This window comes from Ambystoma mexicanum, chromosome 5q, assembly GCF_040938575.1.
Source record: "Ambystoma mexicanum isolate Mex_15411 chromosome 5q, UKY_AmexF1_1, whole genome shotgun sequence".
NCBI classification, from domain to species: Eukaryota; Metazoa; Chordata; class Amphibia; order Caudata; family Ambystomatidae; genus Ambystoma; species Ambystoma mexicanum.
In genome coordinates, this window is record NC_090933.1 from 419,368,280 (window position 1) to 419,390,658 (window position 22,379).

A 22,379-nucleotide genomic window follows, 5' to 3' on the forward strand; every position below is an offset into this window, starting at 1 on the left:
AGGGCACTTGAGTACTGACGCACTCCTTGCAGACCACAAATAAGCAACGGTCCACAAAATTCAAATAAAACAAATGTATATTGAATACCGAATTAAACGGGAACTTCAATTTAAGCCAAACAGATATATATTGAATACCGAATTGATTGGGAACTTCAATTTAAGCAAAAGAAACATATATTGCATACTGAACTGAATGGGAATTTCAAATTAAAATAACATGAATGCATATTGCACCACAAATTGATTGAGACCTTGAAGTTAAGCATATTAAACACTTAATGGAATAAACCTTTATGGGCAAAGCAAGTAACAGAGGATTGCCAAACTGCCCATGTGAAAACGAATTGCAGAAAAGAACGCAAGTGTGACAGAGTGCCATACAAAGGAGGGGAATAAACTAAACCCACTCAAAGAGAACTTTAAGAGTGAATACAGTGTGGCAAGGCCAAAGACTGGCAAGAGGTGTGCAACACGTGAAGGCAGAGCCACGAGGCTGACAAGGAGAATCAGAGGAGTGTAAATCATCACAAACATCCAAGAGGTGGATAAAGAGGAACTAAGTAAAGGTGGCTTGGTGCACATGAGCAGGTGCCAAGGAACCCGTGTGGGCGGAAGAGTCCAGGGATCCTGGTTGCGTGACCTGTGATGGGTGCACCGTGAGGTTTAACAACTGCTCCTAGACCAGTGAGCCCTGAATGCTGAAAACTAAAGACATTATTGTGGTGAAATTAAAGTCTTGGGGAAGGAAACCCTGAGACTCGAGGAACTACAAGTGTTGTCTTGAGAACAGAACCTCACAACCTTTAGTTTTTGAACTGTGTTGTTTGGAACATGGGGAAGGGAACCCCACGGATCGTTTTGAACTATATTGCCTTGAAACTGAGAAAGGTATTCCTGAGACTTTTGTGGAACTTTCTTACACCTGGGGAAGGGGAGCTGAAGTAGAGCTGGGAGCTGGAAGAAGCTGAGAACTTTAAGTTAAACACTATTTCTTTTATTATTGCCATCCCTACACATTGCTTGGCTTTAGTTGTGAGGGCAAGTATAGGTTTTGGTACACAGACAGACTTTTAAGTTGAACTCTTTGACTCAGACTTTCCTTAGTTTCCTTCCGGTAGGGAAATCCCATCTTAGCATTGGTCAAGTTAGGCCTTCTACTATCCTGACATTTGATTAAATAAAGTATTGTATTTTGAACTTTAAGTCGGTTCACTGTTTCTTGCTTCATGATGCCTTCACACTACCGACCAATTTCAAGTATTCCATACATGACAAAGCTTCTGAAAAGCTACGTCTATGAACAAATCTTGGAATAAGTAGAACGCAACCAGCTGTTGAATCGGGCACAATTAGGCTTCAGACCCATGAGAAGAATTTAAACTGCTCCTCTATCTATATGGGACGTGCTAAAGACCAACATAGACTCCAACACAAATTCAGCATTAATACTACTCAATCTCATAGCAGTCTTTGACTCAGTCAGCCCCGACACCCTCGGCAAAAGACTAGATGATATTGGGATCTGCAACACAGCTCTCCTCTGGCTAAAATCATTCTTGACAGAAAGAACAGAAACAACCTGGCTAGCGACTTTCAAATCAGCACCTCCGAAAACAAAATATGGAGTCCCACAGGACTCATCGCTGTCTGCGCTACTCTTCAACATCTATATGACCCTCCTGATTAACCTCATCAGAAACATGGCAGTGTAGAACAAAATACAACACTCACTGACTGCCTCAGTGAACTAAACTAGTGGATGTGCACCAATAGCCTTCAACTCAACCCAGACAAAACCAAAATCATGATTGAATAATCACCACATGCCAATTGCGCACTGGCCTGGGAAACTCACCAGAACCATCCAAAGTGGTCCCAAATCTCAGAATCCTAATGGACAACGAACTAACACTCGAACCACAAGTCAACGCAGTAATGAAGAAATGCTTCTTCCACCTACACACAATCAAGAAGATACTTCCCTTCTTCTCGTTCACACGCAGAACACTCGCAGTCATCTCTCTCGTCATGTCAAGAATAGACTATGCTAAAATCATCTACCTTGGTATTCCACAATAGCTCATGAAGAAGCTACAATGAATAGAAAAAGCAGCGCAAGACTACTCCTTAGACTAACTAGAAGAGAACACATCACTTCAGCGCTGAGAACGCCGCATTGGCTACCAGTCAAAAAATAAATCTTCTTTAAAACTCACTGCATATCAAACAGAGCAGGCGAAGAAAATCTCCATCTACAAACCAACACGAACACTAAGATCCTGTAACGACATTCGACTCAAACCGCAACAACACTCAAAACAAACGTTTGGGAGATCAGCATTCTCCTGCATAGCGGTGGAACTCTGAACTACGAACAACAGGAGATCACATGAAATTCAGGAAACTGGTACAAAAATGGCTCTTTAATGCACCAAATTGAAGAACACATTGGAGCAACAATTCCCGCCACCACAACGCAAGAGAACCCTACAAGATGGCAACACCCAAAGAAAATCCACCCGAACAGAATAGAAATAAGACTAAGCCGAAGGGCTAACCCACTGTAAAAACTCACAGACAACCCCGACTAACACTAGCAGAACTCTCTAACACTCGGAATACCCACCACCCAACACACAAGTAACATGACACAGACGATAAAAAGAAAACACCCAAACCGCACACACTTTACCAGCTGTCCACAGCACCCAACACGCACATGAAACACAGCGCATACAACCTTCCACAAAAACATCACACAAATGCCAATCTAACAACATCATACCAACACACAGTGATTGTTTTTTTCCGAACTGAAGCTACCAACAGCACATCAAAGCTCTCATGCACTTTCCCCTCTCAATCCTACTAACCTACTATCCCAACCCTCTTCCTTCTCAGATCTGCCAGAGCGCCTGGAGATCATGAAAAATGGCAGCGGTGTGTGGTACAAGTCTCATTAACATAACATAACATTTGACGCACACTTTGAACTGTACAACAAAATGTTCCCATGGAACTTACTTAGTTCAATAAAACGGCAATTCAAACCAAGGGCATAGCAAGACTTGTCTTAACACCATTGAAAGCAATGAAAAGGGGACAACAAACCCTACTAGGGCTGCCCAGACATGTCTCCCACCATTCCACACTCCTACAAGTCATTTAATGTGTGTAACACACCAGGAACGGGGTGAGTGAACTACATCTCTTCAAACAATAACAGGGGCCTTAATGGGAAGTGGCAGGAATAACTGCCATTTGGCTGAATTTCTCTGGCCTGAGTGTGTCTTGATGTCAGAGCATTCCAGAAGGTAAACCTGAGTAATTAAGGCTGAATGTGAACTGTTTCCGCAATTGGAGTTCTGAGAATGTTGGAAATGCTCCCATATGTTGACTGTGGGGTAGGACATTGCAAGATCACAGATGCCACCTGAGATCAAATACATAAATCATGCAGTGCAATATCCGAGACGCCAAAGATATAGGTTTCTCTGAGGAAATTCCATATGCATGTACATGATAAAATCATCATGAGTCGTCCCTTTCGTGGAGGAGCCAGCAGCTTGAAGAAAAATATAATTTAAATATTGTCACAGCCAGGGTGAGTCTTGTGTAATGAATTAATACATGTACGAGTGCTTGAATTGATTAATTAATAGGTTAGGTCAAAAGTGTTTATTGCAAGGGCTTCAACAATCAGCAATAAAATGGAGAAATTGCAAACATTAATTTCGACAATAATTGTAAATGTATTAGTAAGTCACATATCAAAAATATGACTTCCACTGTGGAACTTAGTAAAGCAAAGTATTATGCACACACTTAAAATTAACAGAACAAATCGTTTCGATTCTTGCTGACAATGACAAACGAGAAAATCTGTTTCAGGTTTAAGCAAATGGCAAAGAAACCCAATGTGAATCAAGGAAATTACTTTAATTAAAGTGTCCGTCATGTAGAGGAAGTTAGGGAGGCAGCCAGATATTTGTGAGGTAAAGAAATTAAATAGAACTCAAATGATGCTTTCTTTAGTGAGATGCATATTTAACGCCCAATGAAAACTTTGCATTACTGTAAACAAAACAACAAAGAGTTTGCTTTTAAAAGTGGGCAGGAGCACATTACTGAAAATGGGTACTATAAGAAAGGACCACCTGGGAACTGGTAGAATTAACTAAATGATTGTATATAAGTGTCAGATGCTGCTTGATAGCTTAATAATCGCAACGTGTGCCTGCTGGCGAGAAACAGTTCAGTTCAGAGGTTCTTCAGGCGCAGCTGAGAGTACAGGTTAAGCTACACAATAAGACATGTGTATGTCAAATACAAGTGAGCGTGTCATTCTGTTTATAACAAGTTATTTAAGTCAGGCATGGATCTCTGAGTCCTGGCTAGCTGCTTATCGAGTTAAGCTCAGCACCTGAGCAACCAGTTCCTGCTTCTATGTTGGCGTGAGGGTGTGAAAGTGAACTTGAACTCTGATTGGCCGCATCTGAAGATCTCTTCTCTAGCAGCATAGTTGCGCTGCCACCCATTCTCAGGCTGTCAATTCATAGTAAATCCAGCAATAATAGTAACCGTACAATGCGTGGGTCTCTAGTTTGCTTTAGGATGAACAGCTGCAGCAAGCACAAGATGTTGCAGAGAAATATTGACAAATAATCTTGCAGTGCCATACACATTTGCTAGGTGAACAGTGGCATGGTGATTTCTTGGGCGACTTATACTGAGCTCCTCTTCCTGAACCCCATTGCGAGCCCCAGTACAGCTGCATTACACGCTCCACTGGTAGTTACACCCCTGACACCTGGGTCCTCAATAAAGTAGAATTACTACCGCCTGGGGCAGACAGTTATTCCATCAAGCTAAAATGCCCGGCTACCAAACATAGGTTAGCCGTGTTGTCTCCTCGCCCCTTTGAGAGAGGGGGTCTCTGTGTCGTCCTTCACGGGGCTGGAAATGATCGCTTGTGACACTCAACGGCCCATGGCTTTGGCGAGACACCGTACTGATCCAGTAAAGCCCACCTATTTTTTGATTAGCTAATAGCTGGTGTAGAGCTGGGAGAAAGTGTCTAAACAGTGCCTGCTCAGTAAAATTGAATTGGCAAATGATGCAGCTGTGTTGGGGGCAGAGCAGTGTTAGCATGGAGCTCAACGCCATGCCCATGCAACCCGGTCTACTCACATTCCAGTGGCCATGCTGGGTGGAAGTAATGACCAGTGAGAACCCTCATATGACACTGCCAGCAACGCGTAGTAAGTGGTAGAGACTGACCAGTGGCAGGGCCTTGGAGTATGAGATTGCCTGTTGCATCACATGTCAGCCTGAGCATATGACAGAAGTATGTCTTCTTTGATATTTTCAATTCCAAACCTATGCCCACTATGACAAATAACATTTCAGCTGACTCAAAAAAATGATCCACGTGAATGTCCACTAAGGAAAACAGGCATTTAGCAGAAAGTTTAGCCCCTTAAACAAACTCTGTTTATTGCATTTTTAATATTGGTAGGAAAGCACTTTCATATGTATAGTTTACTGTCATAGGGCCTCATTACACGGTAGGCGGTGAGCCATGGCGCTATTAGCGCCATGGCTCATGCCGGTAAAATACCGGCACCGCCTTGGCGGAAAGGGGATTTACCGCCCCATCCCAAGGTTGGAGGGGCGGTAAATCCCCCTTCCGCCATTGCCCTTCCCCATTCCCATTTCTGCCCCATAGGGCTCTATGGGAATGGGGAAGGCGCTAATTACGGCACCGCAATTTTGCGGTGCCGTAATTAGCTCCGAGGTCCCTTAGCGGGTTGGTATTTAACGCCTGCAAAAAGCAGGCGTTAAAACTCCAACCCGCTAAGGGACCTCGTAGTAAGGCGGCAGGGATTTACCGGTACCAGTATTTTACCGGTGCCGGTAAATCCCTACCGCCTACCGTGTAATGAGGCCCATAGTGTTATGCAGATTTCCTTTATTGAAAGGATATTACTTGTATAATGTGTGTACTGTAATTTTTAAAATGCATTGTTAATGATGGTAGAAATATGTTATTTTTTAATGTTGTACTTCTTTAAAACATTTATTTTTTTATAAAGCAAAGTAAATGATTACTATGATTACTAAGGTCTCTCTGAACTAAAAACAGGAGGCTGGGGGAGATGGTGGAATACAATGAGAGTTTCCATTAGGGAGACCCAGACTAGAGGCCAAAGGTGAAGGTGGAAAAGGTGTGATCCCCAACCCGGGCCTTCCTGCAGTGGGGAACATGGGGGAGCTTTGTGGAGGAGAATCAGAGGTGTCTAGCGCAAAGGTAATGTTTTGAATTCCCAGATGAAGAATGGGGACTGTGAAGGCATCATGAAGGATAAGTTAAGAAAAAGAATCAGGATGGGAGAACCACACAGCTGGGATTTAGGATTAATGATTTTAATCTCAAAATACTAGTGATGATACACAAAACAATTCACTTTTTTGGAGGATTACAGAAACAAACGGGCAGATTTTAACTTAACATTTAGGAGTACCACTGTGTACCACCCTCTTTAGTGTGGAGGGTATTAGCCTAATACAAGGTGCAACATCTCTTGATAACAGTTTAGACATTGGTTGACACACAAGAGTGAATGCTACCCAGAGCCACTTTTGGTCTATGGGTATTGTCATAAAAACCACAACAACAAGTGTGAAAGGGAAGATGTATAATGAAGTTGTGTCATGGATCATGAAGGAGACACAGACAACAGCCTCAAGTTATGTCTTCAAGGTTTTGTTAACTTAAAGAGCGGGATGGAGTAAGGCCTAACTTGCCCTTTGCTAAGGTGGGATTTCCCTCTCTGAAGAAAACTAAGGATAGTCTGAGTCAGGAAGTCCAAAGCAAATGTCTGTCTCTGTCCAAAACCTATACTTGCCCTCATGTCTAACTGCATACAATGTGTAGGGATGTCAGCATCAAAATGAAGAGTGTTCAAAGTAAAGTTCAGAGCTTCTTCCAGCTCTTGGCATGCAATCAGCGTTCCCCTTCCCCAAGTTCAAAACAGGTCACAAGGTATAGGCATTCCCTTCCGCAAGAGTTCAAATCTTCCAGCTTTTCAAAACAACACACTTCCTTGGGACACTTCCCAGCTGTTATACTACGGGTACTTTTCACCAGCTCACATAGGCAGTTCAGTTTTTTAACTTCAAAAGTGACATCAGAGTTTGTTGTAGTATAAACATAATCATCTTCGTGGGGGGTTTCAGTACAGGGGTGCACTCGGTCTAGGCACAGTTTTTGGAACACACGGTCCACCCTTTACAGGTTATGCAACCGATGCACCTTCCTTGCTGCTTTTCCATTAGCACTAGGCCACTGTGTCAGCTTGACAGTGCTCTGTGATTTCTCCACCTGTGTCACACTCTCCAGACACTGCAGAGTGGCTTGGTGGATCACAATGCACCGGTTGCACTTTCTTACATTCTCCTGGTTCCTGCCAATGTGTATTTATAACAGGCTGTTCCTTTTATTCTCCTTTTTGCATTTGCCCTTATCTATTTTCTCATATATTGCAGTTCACCGTATTTAGGCAGATTTCCAACTTTTATTCACTCAGTTTAATGTTTAAGATTGCTCAAAACTTGCTTTCACTCTGTTCGGTATTCAAAAGTGTTCCTAATTGCTTTCACTTTGTTTGGCATTTGAAAGTACTTGACTTTCACTTTGTTCGGCATTCAAAAATGTTTAGATTTACTTTCACTTCCTTTGGCATTCCCCAAAATACTTGTTTCCACTTAATGTTCTTTGCTTGCGTTACATATCGCCTGCCAACCCCGCGTTCCCCCGTCTTGAGTCACTCACCGGTCGTAGCTTACGGCTTTGTTGCAAGGTCCTCAACCGCCACAGGTTTTCTCCTTCTCATGCAGTACCTCGATTGTGTTCCAAGTGGCTGTCTGTGGCTCCGCTCACCTGGCGATGCTCCTCCTGCAGCTTGGGACTTGCTTGACTGCTTCGCTCGGTCATGCCGGTCTCCTTCCTTTGGTCTGCCACCACCCTCCAGAGTCTTTCAGCTATGCTTGCCACTGAATAAACTCTGCATTCCTTTTCGGGTCTCGAGTGCTCCGCTTGCCACACCGCTGCTGCCTGCACCCAGCTTGTTCTATAGCTGCCTCTGCTCTGCCTGCACAGCTGACACTGCTTTCACAGCTGACTCGATTTACCAAAGGATGTCAGGTTTTAAAGTTCCTGCCACCCTGATAAGTCCAGAAAAGACTAGACCGCTCACCATTAGAACGGTAGTCTGGTCTTGCTCTTGTTGTCTTCCCCCTCGTCCCAGTACATTGCTGAGGTCAATATGTGTGTGTTAACAAAATGAGGATGCATCTCTTTAGTTGGTCTCTTCCTCGTCCTAGTACTAATAGGGTGATTCTTGGGGAGGCTTGCCACCTTGCGTCGTCTCAATAGGGAGAAGGTCATGGCATTCTGGGTTCTTTGAAACCTGCTTATGATGAACAGAGGGAGATCATGGTAGAGACTGTTGCTTTAGTTCGATCTTGTTGCGACTGAAGTATTGTCATTGGTAACTTTATGACAGTAGGACACGTACAGTAGAATTGTCTTTTAAAAAGGAGCAAAAGGAAGAACTCAGATCTGCCCATTTGGTTGTCCTATAGTGTGAAGAAGGGGATAGCTTCAAAATGGAGCTGAGGTTTGTGATCTTGGTAAAGGAGGCAGGGGTTTGCCCCGGGGAAGGAGAATCAGATGGAAATGTTCTCTATGTCAGAGTGATGGTTTTAGAATCAGGACGTAGTCTCTGATACACTTTAACTAGTTTGGTTGCCTACAAAATACTGTAAATGGCTTCAGTTGGTGGGTAAAAGGACTGTAAATGGCTTCTGTGCATAAGTAAAAGGACTGTCACAAAGACATGGATAAAACACGCCAGATAATTAAGGTTACAGTCGAGAACTAGGATCTTTATTTGGAAAATTAACAATAAGGGGGCCTTTATACGGAAGGGGGTCTAGCTCCAGGGATATCAATAAGGATACCAAACTAGCTACCATAGCAATAGGTCTCCCTAACTACCCTCTGCCATGGGATTCTGTAAAGTCCTGATTGTATTGGTGGTTTGATAGAAACATAACTAATTTCCAGGTTCCCTCTCCTGGGTAATGGTGATTCCTGGCCTTAACGGGTCTGCCAGGTTTCTGGGACTCTTGATGCCTCTCCCTTCTGCCAATGGGGTCTCCAGTTGATACCTGTCCATCCAATCCGGCTTGATGGAGAATGAAGACAATCACAAAGGTTCAACAAGTCCCTTGATCAGCCCTTGCATGGGTTAAATGATGGCATGGTTCTGGGTGGGCCTTTCCTGGTAGCCACAGGTTGGACAGCATCTTTTAGGTAAAGTAAATACTCCTGCTGAAGCTCCAAACTTTGCTAGTGTGGGGTCCACAGTATCTCTGAGAGCAGAGGTATGCTAGGAGGATCTCAAGGTGCATGGCCACGCCCTACAGTGCTTACCTGTCAGAGGGGCTTGATACTGTAACTGAAGCCTCTCTAACTATCCTCCTCACTGAACCAATGGTTTCTTATGTCTGGGGACATGTTTCCATGCCTCATTGCTAACCATCAAGCTATCTGTTGGCTAGCCTCTTTGTTGTCTCTCCACAAGCGTGTTCCACCTTGCGCTTCCCTTACACAGCTGGTAGTCAGACATTTTCTATTTGACTACTACTGGTCCTGCATCTCCAAGGAACTTTACGCCGCCCTTGTGCCAGGCGCTATGGTCCTCTTCTCCGCCTACTAAGCAGTGATTCACCTGCACTGCCCTCCTTTTCTCCTCCGCCACTTCCACTGGTGTGATTGATTTAATTGCTGCTCTCTTTCCACCTTTTTCACTCTTACTAGTTCTCTGCACTTCGCCTCTGAAGGATTCATTGATTTTAAATGTCTCTACCCTCTCGTGGTTTGTTGGTGTTCCCTTCCTCCAACCTCTTCAGTAAGCTACTTTCCGCTTCAGTACTCTGCCTTTCCGACCTCTGCACTCTCTTCTTCCTTGGACTTCTCTTCCACCACCTTGTGTCCCTTCCTCCTCACCTCGAGCCTCTCCTCTTCCAATATGTGTCCTCTTTCTCCTGCTTGACCTTCCTTCACTCCACCTACCTCACTTCCCTCTTCAGCCACTTCTGCTCTTTCTGCCTCACCACCTCTTCCTGCCCCTCATCTCTTCCTGAGTCTCCTGCGTCTACTTCACTTTCAGGTCTCTCTAGTCTACACCTTCTCCTGCTGCAGCTGTCTCTTTCTCCTCCACATTCTGCTCTCTATTCCCCTCCTCCACCTTATGTGCCATCAGTTCTCTCAACACCTCCTCCACTTACTGCACCTTTCTGCGGCTTTCTTCTCCTCCTCCATGTTCTGCCTCTTCAGCATTCTTTGCACCTCATCCTCTGCCTTGTTACTCCACTAGCTGCGCACATAATGTTTCTCCTGCTCTCGCATACTCTCCAAACGACCTCTCAGCACCCATCCACATGCCTGCTCGACATGAGTGACTATAAGGGACTTGGCCACCCTTAGCTATTTCTATATTGGCTAAAATGCACACATGCGTTCTATACTCTCTGACACATTTCCCAAACGAGGACTTCCGTCCTCAAGGGCGTTCAACATACAACCCGTTGGGACCATTCCAAAGGTGAATGGTGCTATACAAATGACAATTACATTACATTACACTTCCCCAATTAACAACATCAATGCCCACTTTCGCCATACCTTTGTATAGCATTGACCCTTGCCTGTGGGCAGGGCTACGGTCTACATTCTCCATCTGTGGGTGGTAATTGCGCTGCATTTCAGATTTGTTGTGCGTTGAAGACTAGGGTACTTTTAATCTTTTCCCCACTGCCCTCCCTGCTCTGCGTTCCGAGTCTCTAATGGAATGGTTTGGCATCTTGGAATTTCACTGCGTTTGCATGAGTAGTAGAGAACACTGGCAGGGTCTGCGAGGGAGCGTAGGCAGCACCAGCAACCCTTCTGTGGTTTGCTTGGATGGGAGGCCGTAAAAATACAACCATTTGCAAATCTAAGTTTGTAGCCTTCGCTAGCTCATTATTCTTACTCTTCAATGTCTTTGGCTCCTCATAGAAGCAGTGGCAGGATCCCATTGGTACACCCAGTGAAGGATTTAAAAGACCATTTGCACTACTAGAATCCCCTGTGGTGATCCCATGTCCTAGGCCCCTGGTGTTGTGGTAGGTAACTAGAGGCCTTGCAATACTGCCCTAGACCCTGCATCCGATGGAAAGTGGTGGGCCCGGCAACCGGCATTGCCCCCACTCATACCAACAGGGTTGGGACGGGAACTCCTTCACAGGACTGGGTGTTCAATTCAGCTAGTTCTCTCTTCTGAGTAGAATAAGGGCGCCATTTAAGGAAGAGGTGGAATTCTCTGATGAATTGTGCACTGTATTTTGTATTTTGTAAATAATTATGACATACTGAACTTGCCTGGGTTTTGACTATTGATTTGCATGCAAATGAGGTTAGAAATAGGTTTGCTGAATTTCAAGTTGGACATGCCTGTGATCCCGAAGGTGGCAAACACAAATAATTGTTCAATTCTTTCCAGGGTGTGTCTGTAAGCCTGCCGGTGTCCTCCCCGAAGTGTGTGATGCGGCTGGAAAGTGCCTGTGCCGTTCCGAAACGGAAGGTCCTCATTGTGATCGGTGTGCGACCGGTTATCACTCTTTTCCAGCTTGTCAAGGTAATGGACGTGGCGAATTCCTGTTGTCTGATTAGTGTCACGGTTTCCTAGCATTGTTACCAGACTGTGGGCCTCATTACAAGTTCAGTGGTAGCCCTTAAATCCAGTGGTAATGGTAATACTGCTGCATTTAAGGGCTGGCCTGATCACAAGTTGGGCGTTATATGGGTTGTGTCACCTCCAGCTTTTTTCTGGAGGTAAAAATGCCATTTAGCGCCCTGTTTTCAGCTCAAGTACTGCTGGTTGTATTAGCGCTTGGTATTTGCAGCAAAAATTCCCCAAGGGGAATGGGGATTTTCCGTTAACACCCAACCTGTGATCTGGCGCTATTGGCGCCGCACCGGCTGGAGCTAACTCTGTTACAGTTGGGTGGTATTACAGCCTACAGCCGGGATACCGCCCAACTCATGATGATGCCCTTTGACAGTACCAACACAATCTGACTTCACAAAATCCCATTGTAACTATTGGGCAATGGGAGAAAATAAATGCAAACTTTGATGTTTGAATATGTATGTCTGCATGGCAGACAGAAAGGATGTGCCTAAAACTGACAGGCCAGCTTTGCTACGTTGGTAGATACTATAATCATGAACACTAACTTCACCCACGTGTCATCAGATTCATGATTCTGCATGAGCACTAGATATGTGAATGCACACGCTGCTGTTGGCAGGTGCAAAAATCTCCTTTGATTGATTTGCCAGGATGGCATTTCTCCTGTCCATGAAAAATACTGGAATGAATTACTTACTTATTACGCAGATTCTTATAAAGAATCAGTAATTGTTTCTGTTTAACAAAATGTACAGCCATTGACGTTTGGCAGTTCAAAACTGTGGAACCGTTTCTTCTAATGTGGTATCCAGGTTTGGTTTGTTGCCAGGTCGGTTATAGTAAGTTTCATTTTTTCATAAACCAGAAAAGCATGTTCGAATAAGTCTGCCACTTTTAAATGCTGACCTAAAGGCAGTGTTTTATGTGGGAAACATTTGTTGCCTGAAGGTCTCCCTTGAATAGGAGTTCGGCTCTGGTAATTACGAGAGGGCTTGGTTGGCAGGACCAATAAACTATCCACCAGGTCACTGCACCAATGCCATTGATCCAGTGAATCCAGGACCAGGCGCCTCGATGCTGTGGCTCTGGAATGAAAAAAGTTCTCACACTGGATGCTTAACATTATTTGGAGACAAAAGACCTGAAAAATACAGCTTGAAAAGTCACCATTGTGGCACGAACCACGTTTCGGCTAAATTTCATGTTTTAAACGTGATTGGAAATGACATAACTGGGCAAGGACGCTATGAGTGTTCCTGCGCAACCTTCCTGTTTCGTACCTTTGCCAGCCGCATGCAGGGCTAGTCTCTCGTAGTCTTCGTACCCACCCACCCCCCGAGCTTTTCCAGACTTCCCAGCATTCCCTGTAAATGCCCTGGAGTTAAGTGTGCCAACTCAGCCAACCACCACCGCGGAGCAGTGTCCATGAGAGAGATGCTGGCTTCGGCTGAACTCGCTGAGGAACAGGAAGGCTACATGTGCTTTGTATGGACTACACCTTCCAATGGGTCCTCGATTACAAAGGGAGATATATGGCGATGTGCAACGTGTGCCCACCCAGAGCCCCGGAGCTGACACTGGCGCGTGTTGTCTCAGGACCCAGGTTAGCCAGATGGCTTCATCTTGTACCAGCTGTAGTTTGGCAATGCTCCTCTATGGCTGTTACAACATCTGCACCTGCGCATGGCAGGACCCTGAATCAGAGTGGCCCGATGCTTGGCGCAAGGCAGAGGGCATGGGTGGGCAATAGTGCCAAGATAGTAATGGGCACTTTTTCCGACAGCATGGGCCTGCGGAACAAATGAGAGAATACATTTTCCAAATCATGGGGCCGAGCCAGACTCAGCAGTGAACATGGAGCTGTAGCTCCCTCTCTGCTCTGTAATCCATGTGTGTGTGCTAAACGCTTGCCCTCACAGCTTCTCCCAGCATCCCATACATCTCTGCAGTCATTGTGCAGTACACTGCTCCGGGTGGGGAGCGTGCTCTGTGCACCGCTCTATACCTCTCTCTGCAAACGATGGCAACTTGCAATGTGTAGTCCATACAATTCAGCCATGGTTTCTGGCAGGCATCCTGCAGTCAGATTAAGACTACCTCGGTAGCTTTTCAGGAGACTGAGAGGGTGCTCCATTCTTCATTTGGTTTCACCGCCACAGTCATTGGCCTCACTCAGTCCATGTAGCTCAGGTTTCACAGGGGTGTCACGCACCGCTTCCATGTCTGGGTCACCATTCCTTCCTTTCTTCCAATTCCCGGAACCAATTGCACATGTTTCTATGTTGTTACCCCACACCTCTAGCAGTGGAGCAACGTTTCTGAAAATGTTGGGAGGGACATGACATGTAAATGAAAGGAGCCCCTGCCAAATGAGTGGGAGAAAATGGTGTGCCACAAAAGTTGGGGGGGCAAACCCACTTGTCCTCCCCCCCCTAAAATTAAGCCCATGACCTCTAGAGACTTTTACTGGTGAAGCACGCCTATTTTTTACTTGCCTTTCATAAAACACCACTCTCTCCATTTCCCACATTGAGTTGTCATCATTGAGGACATCATTCCTCCCTGTTTTGATCACTTTTCTGGGACAACTGCAGCTCGAGTGGGTTTCCCTGTCTTTGGCATCTAGCTTAACTCGATCAGCATCTTGTACATTCTCTGCCCTCACCGCGTGTCTTGCATCCTATCATTTCTTCCGCTTCTTTTGGTTCCCTTTTAGCCGATACCTGCTGACACATTGGAGTCTTCTCTGATATCAGGTAACCATGGCGAAATCAAGCTCAGATCTTCTCTCATACGCCTCATCATATCAAATGGTGTCACTCCAGTTATGGTATTGGGTGTCAGTCGGTGCGGTCACTTCTTCTAAGGCTGTATAGTTGGCATTACTGTGTGATGCTGCTGCCAACTAACTTTGATGAATCTATTGGCCCTTTCCACTTACCCGTTGGCTTACAGGTGATCTCCAGCAGCTCTGCTGGGTGCGATTTTGCAGCCTATGAGAAAACCTACAGTTTCATGGAACACCAACTGGGCAGCATTGCCTTTAATCGGTTGTTTTCGCCAAATCTCCCTTTTGAATATTTCCTTCAGCATGGCAATTACCGTCTTACAAGAAATGTTTCTACCCTTTTGGACAAGTAGTCCATTAACACCACACTGTACAGGCTGTCTGATTACAGCTGCTCCAGAAGACCTACGATGTCTAGCCTTACCTTTGTCCTAAGGGCCATTGGGGCCTTCAACACTCTTCAACGGGCATGTCTGGTCTGCGGTCTCTTGTCACTGGCACGGCATTCGCTGCATCTGCTCACACCTGTATCTATGTCCTTTTCCATGTGAGGCCACCAGTATGCTTCTCACACTCTGAATTGGGGGGAAAGTATCTCCCAAATTCCCTAGGAGCTCTCAAGAGTATCACTGGTTTTACGTCATTGGAAATAATGGCTTTGTTGCCTTTGAATAACACTTTGCCTGTCACGGATATTTCTGGGGCTATTTGCTTTTATGGTTAGGGTGAGATGAAAACGTTGCTATCGTCTGCCCATCCTCCTTGTGTATACTACATCACATATCACAATGTAACATTTTTTTCCACAGCTGTTTTCCATTCACGTGCGTCCCCTGTGTTTTCAACCACCACATCTACCAACAAGACTCAACCTGCCTGTCCATTTCTCCAACCTGGCATATGTTCAATGGCAAAGGTATATTCCCTTGGTTTGGAATCTTGCCCGTCTCAGGGTGAAAGTCTGTGTGCCATCATGGCTGAAAAAATGCAAGAAGGGATTGGGATTGGTGATTAAATGCACATCTTGAAGTATGCTACTGCCCTGACAAAAGCCTACATCTCCTTTCCAGTCGCACACTAGTTTTGTTCCCAGTGGGATAGTGAATGAGAAGTCTGCTAGATTGTCTATTCCCTTTCTCGTGTGCATCACGGTGGCTATTGTCTAATCTCTACTGCAATGCAGGTGTCTAGTTTTGGATCAATCGATTTAAGGCACAGTCTGTCTTCCATAGTCGATGCATTGACTCAGTTTTCTCTGAAAAATGTGGGACATTTTCCTTGACGTCCGGAGGTGGGGCATCAGTTATAGCTTTGAAGCGATCTAACATCGGTCTCACCCAATCACTGGAGAGGACGTATCTGGGGTACTCTACTGCATCAGACAGAAACGGGCACGTTTCTTGGCACGATTAAATGCTTTGCACTGAGGGTGACTTTATCCTCCAAATGTATCAGAACCGCATCTTGGCAGTACACTACCTTCCTCACTTTATGGAGCAAAATGTCTCTCATTTTCTAAAACACTGAACAGCTAAGGAAAGACCAAAGGGCATCCAAGTGTATCGCTATACATCAAATGGCGTGATGAAATCTGTAAAGGGTTTGTTTCAAGTTTTTATATTTTTACATGTATTTAATTGCATTTATTTGTAGAACAAGGATGTCAATTTCAAACAGACATGACTTACAATAACACATTTACAGATGGCGGAGGCATTCCCACAAAGGGTGCCTGTACAATAGCGCAAAGATGAGAACAAGTGGTGAGCCAGAATGTGAGGGTGTAATAAAGTGGGATATTTTCCAGAGGAAAAAACTAAAAAACAGAAAAAAATAAACGTATGAATACAGATGACATACAAAGGTAACATTAAGTGTACAAGTGCTTCAAATTAAAGAGGATTACCATTTAAATATACAAAATTACATTATTTAGCGTCACTGGAGTCGGTGGTGGGGTCAGGTAGGGAGGATGGGATCCAGTGTTGGGGTGGCTTTTATTGTTATCCGCAGTGGATTCCAGCGGAGTCCGACGCGTAGGAAGAAAGAGCTGAAGCGAGAGGAGGCACAGGGATGGTATGGGATGGGGAGTGCAGTGGAGCATCAGAGGGAACGGGATGGCGATTAAACTGAGATACAGTCAGACAGGTACTGAGGAGCAAGCAAGACCATTGATAACTTTGTAGACTGGGAAGCAGGAACTTAAAAAGGGAGCGGTTGTGCATGGAGTACCAACCATCATATTGTCGGCAGGTAGAAGTGGGGGAAGATCTGAGCAGGCTGTAACGAGTGTGGGTAGGAAAGTTGACAACTTTGTTTAATGGAGGAAAGAGTCGATAGGTAGGCCAAGGAGTAGGCTTCAGCAGTAGCCGAGTTTGAGGAGCATGAGAGTGGAGAATAGGGTTTTTGTAGAGTTGTCAGTAAGAATAGGACATATTTTCTGAATATTGTGGAGGTAAATACAAGCAGGAGAAGCAGTGGTAGTGATGAATTGTTACAGTTGTAGGTCAGGATCAAAGAAGACCCCAAGATTGAGAGCGTTGTGTGAGGGAGCAAGAAGGTCAGATGGGAAGGAGAAAGGAGAGGGGAAGGGATGGCATTGGAACTTGGAAGAGAACTGAGTTCAACATGTGGCAGCAGAGAGCCCGACAGTGATGAACTGCAGTGAGACAGTTGGTAATCCATTCCAAGATGGTTGGGGAGAATGACGGAAATTATAAAAAGCTGTAAGTGTCATCAGCAAAATGGTGATAGTAAATGCCAAAGGATGAGATAAATCTCCCTAGGGCAGAGGCATAGCGTGTGCGTGTGAAGAACAGAGGTCCCACGATGGATCCTTGGGCAACTATGATGGAAAGAGGGCTGGGGTCAGAGGTTTGTGAGTTCCAAGCAAATTTAAAGGCTCAACGTTCCAGATAGAAGGTGACCCAGGTAAGAGCAGATTTGCGAAACCCAATATCCTGGAGAGTGAGAAGGAGAGAGGAGAGGTCGGCAGTGTCGAAAGGGGCATAAAGGTCCAAAAGGATGAGTATAAACTAGAGTATGGAGTATTGAGTATTAGAGAGAATTAAAGTTGGAGACGTGCATGAGTGCATTCTTGGTGAAGCGTTTACTACAGATGCCAGATATAAGCGGTTCTCCAAGGCCATTAACCTCAATGTGCTTAGTGATCCGGTTGAAGATCACCCACTCAAGGACTTTTCAATAATGGCAAAGGAGAGAAAGAGGGCAATAGTTTGCAAGGATGTTTAGGTCAGCAGATGGTTTCTTCAATAGGGGTGAGACAGATGCAGATTTAAAGGAGGCAGTGAAGAGTCGCGTGAAAAGAGAGAGATTAAAGAGCTCATAGAGATATGGGCAAGTAATTGAGACTAAGTCTTTGACCATTTGGGGAGGAAAGAGTCGATAGGAGCGCATGATGGGTTGGTAATGCAAAGAATGGGGGCTAATTCAATGGGTGAGGTAGGGGAGAAGTAGTTGAGAGTAGAAGAGGTAGGGTGGAGAGGTGGTGGACAAAAGAAGAGTGCGAGGGAGAGAGAGTGGCATTAATTTTTTTTATTTTAGTGGAAAAGTAGTGAGCAAAATCATTAGCAGGAAGGGAAGAGGTGATGAATACAAGCTTGGGAGGTATGAGCAAGGATTGGAGGGTAGATGAAAGATTGCTGGGGTGATTGGGAAGGGAGGAAATCAGTTTTGCGAAGTAGGTGGATTTGGCAGAGGTTAAGGCAGCAAGGGAATTTTGTAGGAGTAGGTTAGGTGTCCGCAATTTGCACCACCCTCGTAGGCCATGCTGCATGCTTGTTTTGAGAGTCTGTCTTTTAGAGGCGATCCAAGGCTGAGGAAGGGATGGGAAGGTGTGAATGTGCAATTAGGATAGTGTTGTTCCAATGGAGTAATTGCTCAGTGAAAGTCAGAGAAAGCACAGTCAATGGAAGAGGCATGATTGGGGGAAAGAGACAGGAGGAAGGTCCTCACATCATAAAGGTAAGGGACAAGAAAGTCCTGTCTGACTTTCCTCTTAATCATTGAAGAAGGGAGATGAGGAGCAGAAGGTGGAAAGGCTGGGATGTTAAAGTGAACAATAGAGTGATCAGAGAAGAAGGGTCAGTGGAGAGGTCAGAGGAGGAGAGTGAATTAGAAAGTAAGACGAGGTCAAGAGTGTTCCCTCAAGAGTGTGTAGGCTGGTTGGAGATGGAGTAGAGGGAGTGGTCAAATAGGAGGGATTTAAGTTCAAAGTATGTAGCTGAAGAAGGCTTGGGGAGATTAAAGTCCCCCATGACAGAGGGAATATCAGTCGGAAGTGACTCAAAGAGAAGGGCTGGATCAGGGAATAAGGAGTTGAGAGGACCAGGGTGTCTATGGAACGCCATAATAGTGAGAGGAGTAGGAGGGAGAGATATTCAAAAAGAGGAAGAGTTAATGTCAGAGGGGGTAGAGAGACAGTGTTGATGGTCTTATTGATAAGGGACCCCACACTGCTGCCCGCCCCAACAGATTGGGGAGAGTCGGAGAAAGTAGCAGAGTCTGTGTGGAAAGTATCAGAGTCTGTGTGGAGAGCTGCTTGTGAAGCAGGCTCATGAGGGGAGATCCAGGGTTCTGTGATGCAAGAAGTGAAAGTTGAGCGTGATAAGAGTTGAAGTGGTCCGGGATGTAGGAAGAATTGTTTCTGAAGGATTGTAAATTCCAGGGGCCAAGTGAAATAGTGATAGGAGGTGGGGAGAGGTTCAGGAATTTTGCAGTAGGTAAGGGAATTGATAATTTGAAGATTCTGGCAGCACAGGAACATCTTATTTGAGGGGTATGGATGCAGGAGGGAAGGAGGAGGATGGGGTCACAGAGACTGATGCAGAAGTACCACCAACTTGAGGCTGGAGGCTATGAGATAAGGGAAAGAGAAAAGTGAGTAGAAGAAGGAATGGAGCAAAGTCAAGATGCATGATGAAGGATAGACTAAATAGGCAAGTGAAGTCAATGAAGAAAGGGAGAGAGAGAGACAAGGGCACAGAGGTAGGTGGGGGAGTGGACATGGAATGGGTGGCTAGCTGTCTGAGAAGAAACAGGTTTAAGTTCTGAATTGGGCTATAATGGGGCTATAGGTAATCAAAAGACAGTTAACAGGTCCAAAACAGTGATGTTTCTGGATCCTGTGAGGTAACAGAGGTCTGCGATGCAAGGATAGTCATTAGGGGGTAGGATCCCTATGTGTGGACGCAGTGGTCAGGCAAAGGGTAGGCTTGGCAAAGTCCGGGCTTGAGCCAGGAATTTGGCCATCTGCCTTTTTCAGCCCTAACTGGCCCAAACAGGGAGCAGAACATTGCTACTTTTGGCCCTTGGCTGCAGATGCACGGACTGGATGCCCACGGAAAACCGAATAAGGGAGACAGAGTGTCACATGTCCCTCTGGGAGCCAATCACAGTTTCCAGATGGTTTCCACACTTGCAGGCAGAGTCCTGGGTGTAGTAGGCCAAGGGAACTTCGTTTTTTTTCAGACAGGACCCTGAGATGGTGCCCAGGGTCCTGTGGCAAAGCAGAATTTGGCAAAGTGGCATAGAAAAGAAAACGTTATTGAAAACGTACCCCTAGACAGTCATATGTCTCTATAGGAGCCAATCATAGGGCCTCATTATAAGTCAGGCAGTAAGGGGTTAACGCGCCGGTCAAGGGGCCGGCACCGTCAACCCCGTACCGCCTGATTATGAGGTCCCCTCGCGGGACCCGCTCTGCACGTCTGCTTTTACCAGACGTACAGAGCTGGACCCGTGAGAGGAAGAGGGAGCAAACAACGGGCCGCTCGTAATCGGCCTGTTGTTTGCTCCCTCTCCCATTCCCCTATGGGGGCTGAATGGGAATGGGGAAGGTCCGGGCCCGGGCTCCTGAAGGGAGGAATTACCGGGCCCTCTGAACTCGGAATGGCCCGGTAACTCCCCATTTCGGGAACCCGGACCCGATTTTGGCGGCAAAGTCGTAATGACAGTCATAGTGTTCAAAATGGCTTCCCCACTTGGAGGCAGAGTCCTAGGTGTTGTAGGCCCAGGGAGCTTTGTATACAGACAGGACCCTCAGATGGTGCACATGGTCCTCTGGCAAAGCAGGATATGGCCAAGTGACCAAGAAAAAATAACGTTATTGAAAATGAACCTCCAGAGAGCCCCATGTTTCACTGGGAGCCAAGCACAGTGTTCCAGATGGCTTTCACACTTGCAGGCAGAGTCCTGGGTGTTGTAGGCCCAGGGAGCTTTGTTTTGCGGGCAGTACCCTCAGATAGTGGACAGAGTTCAGAAATATTTGATGATTGACATTTCCACTGGCCAAAAGCTGAACGCACACATTGTTTACCATCCCCACAAACACCTAAGCATTAGGCTAATATTGGCTGATGCAACATTTTATTACTATGCCTAATAGAAAATAAAATACACTTAAAGTAATCATTGTTTTGGGACTGCTATTCCTTCTATTTATTAACATGCACAGATATGGATGTTTAATGGTTTTAAAATGTGGAACATTTTTGTTCTAAAGTGGTATAGTTTGTTCCCAGAACGCTTCCTGTAAGTTTTATGTTTTCAGTAAGTAAATACAAATATTTAAATAAGTGCGTTATATGCTGTTCTTGGGTTTCAAATGCACTGGCCTGAAGACAGTTCTTTTTGTGAGAAAAATATGTGTTTACTGGAACATTTAATCTGATGGCTTAATGTTGTTGACAAGTGTCTGGTTGCATTTTGGTTATCAGAGGGTTTCTGTGCAATGCTGACTCTGGTCTTGCGGGCAAGCCATTGTGCCAATCTTCTTTCTACAGTTCCGATGTTTTCTCGTTCCCTACACATTGCCAGCTCTGTAAGTGATATTCAAATTAGTGGGAACTTGTTTTGAATCAAGACAGGTTTAGTTTCCTTAATACTGTGTCTGATGGTTATCAGCGCAGGTGGTGAGCTAAGAAGTACGCAGACGCTTGCCAGGTTTTGGATTTGCGTCACTGTTGTATTGGCTGTACAGGCTAGGCTGTACTGCTACCTTTTGGGGGGTTTTCATGGATTCTACTCGTCCCTCCTTGTCCCCTGAAAGTAACTTTCTCAGTCTCGCCAGGACCCACCAAGTTCGGGGTCGTGGGTCCCTGGTGCTCTCCTTTACCAAATAAGTGATGCACAAAGCAGTGGGCCGATCGTAATAGGGAGCTCGAGACATTTGCTGTAGGATTCGCTCGCGATTACCCTTGTACGTCATTGAAAATGTGGGGCAAAGTTAGAGTTGCCACGTGCACTGATTGTGACTGGACTCACTTTTTTTCTAGGGGTATTATGTGATTGCCGGATTTCTGCTACTTAATCCTGATTTTGGGGCTCATTGTGAGTTGGGAAGTAAAAGTTAAATTGGTGGTATTTGTGAAATCCCAATCCAACCTGGCCCAATCCAGGTTGGGTAAAATACCACTGGTGGTATTCCATGAGAATACCAGATAAGGGTGCTCTGCTTTTCTGCTCAAAGTCTGCTTATTTTTACCGAAGGTGGCTAGCACGGACACCTTACATCCAAGTACTATTCTTTAAAATGTGCATATTAAGGAGGCATATGGTGCTTTTTGTGAGTGAGCAAGCAGCATGACCAAGTTGTGACGTTCACAGGGGACGGCAGCGCACTACCCCTGTATTTTAGTACTAAAAGAAAAGCAATGGGTAATCAAAGCTCTATAAAAACGGCAGTGTTTACTAAAACACACAGAACAACTAATGTCATTAATCACCCACACGTGAACACACTCGGGATACAGGAGGCTAAATACAGG

General features: G+C 45.3%; 1 protein-coding gene across 2 annotated transcripts in view; it reads left to right on the plus strand.

The window, feature by feature from the left end:
• The window catches only part of LAMA3 (laminin subunit alpha 3), a 1,348,901-nt gene that overhangs the window by 573,477 nt on the left and 753,045 nt on the right, over positions 1-22,379 (plus strand). For both annotated transcript variants that reach the window (XM_069620910.1, XM_069620909.1), the window contains exon 14: positions 11,613-11,747. In XM_069620910.1, coding sequence (XP_069477011.1) covers positions 11,613-11,747 — 135 coding nt within the window. The remainder of the gene's footprint in view (positions 1-11,612; positions 11,748-22,379) is intronic.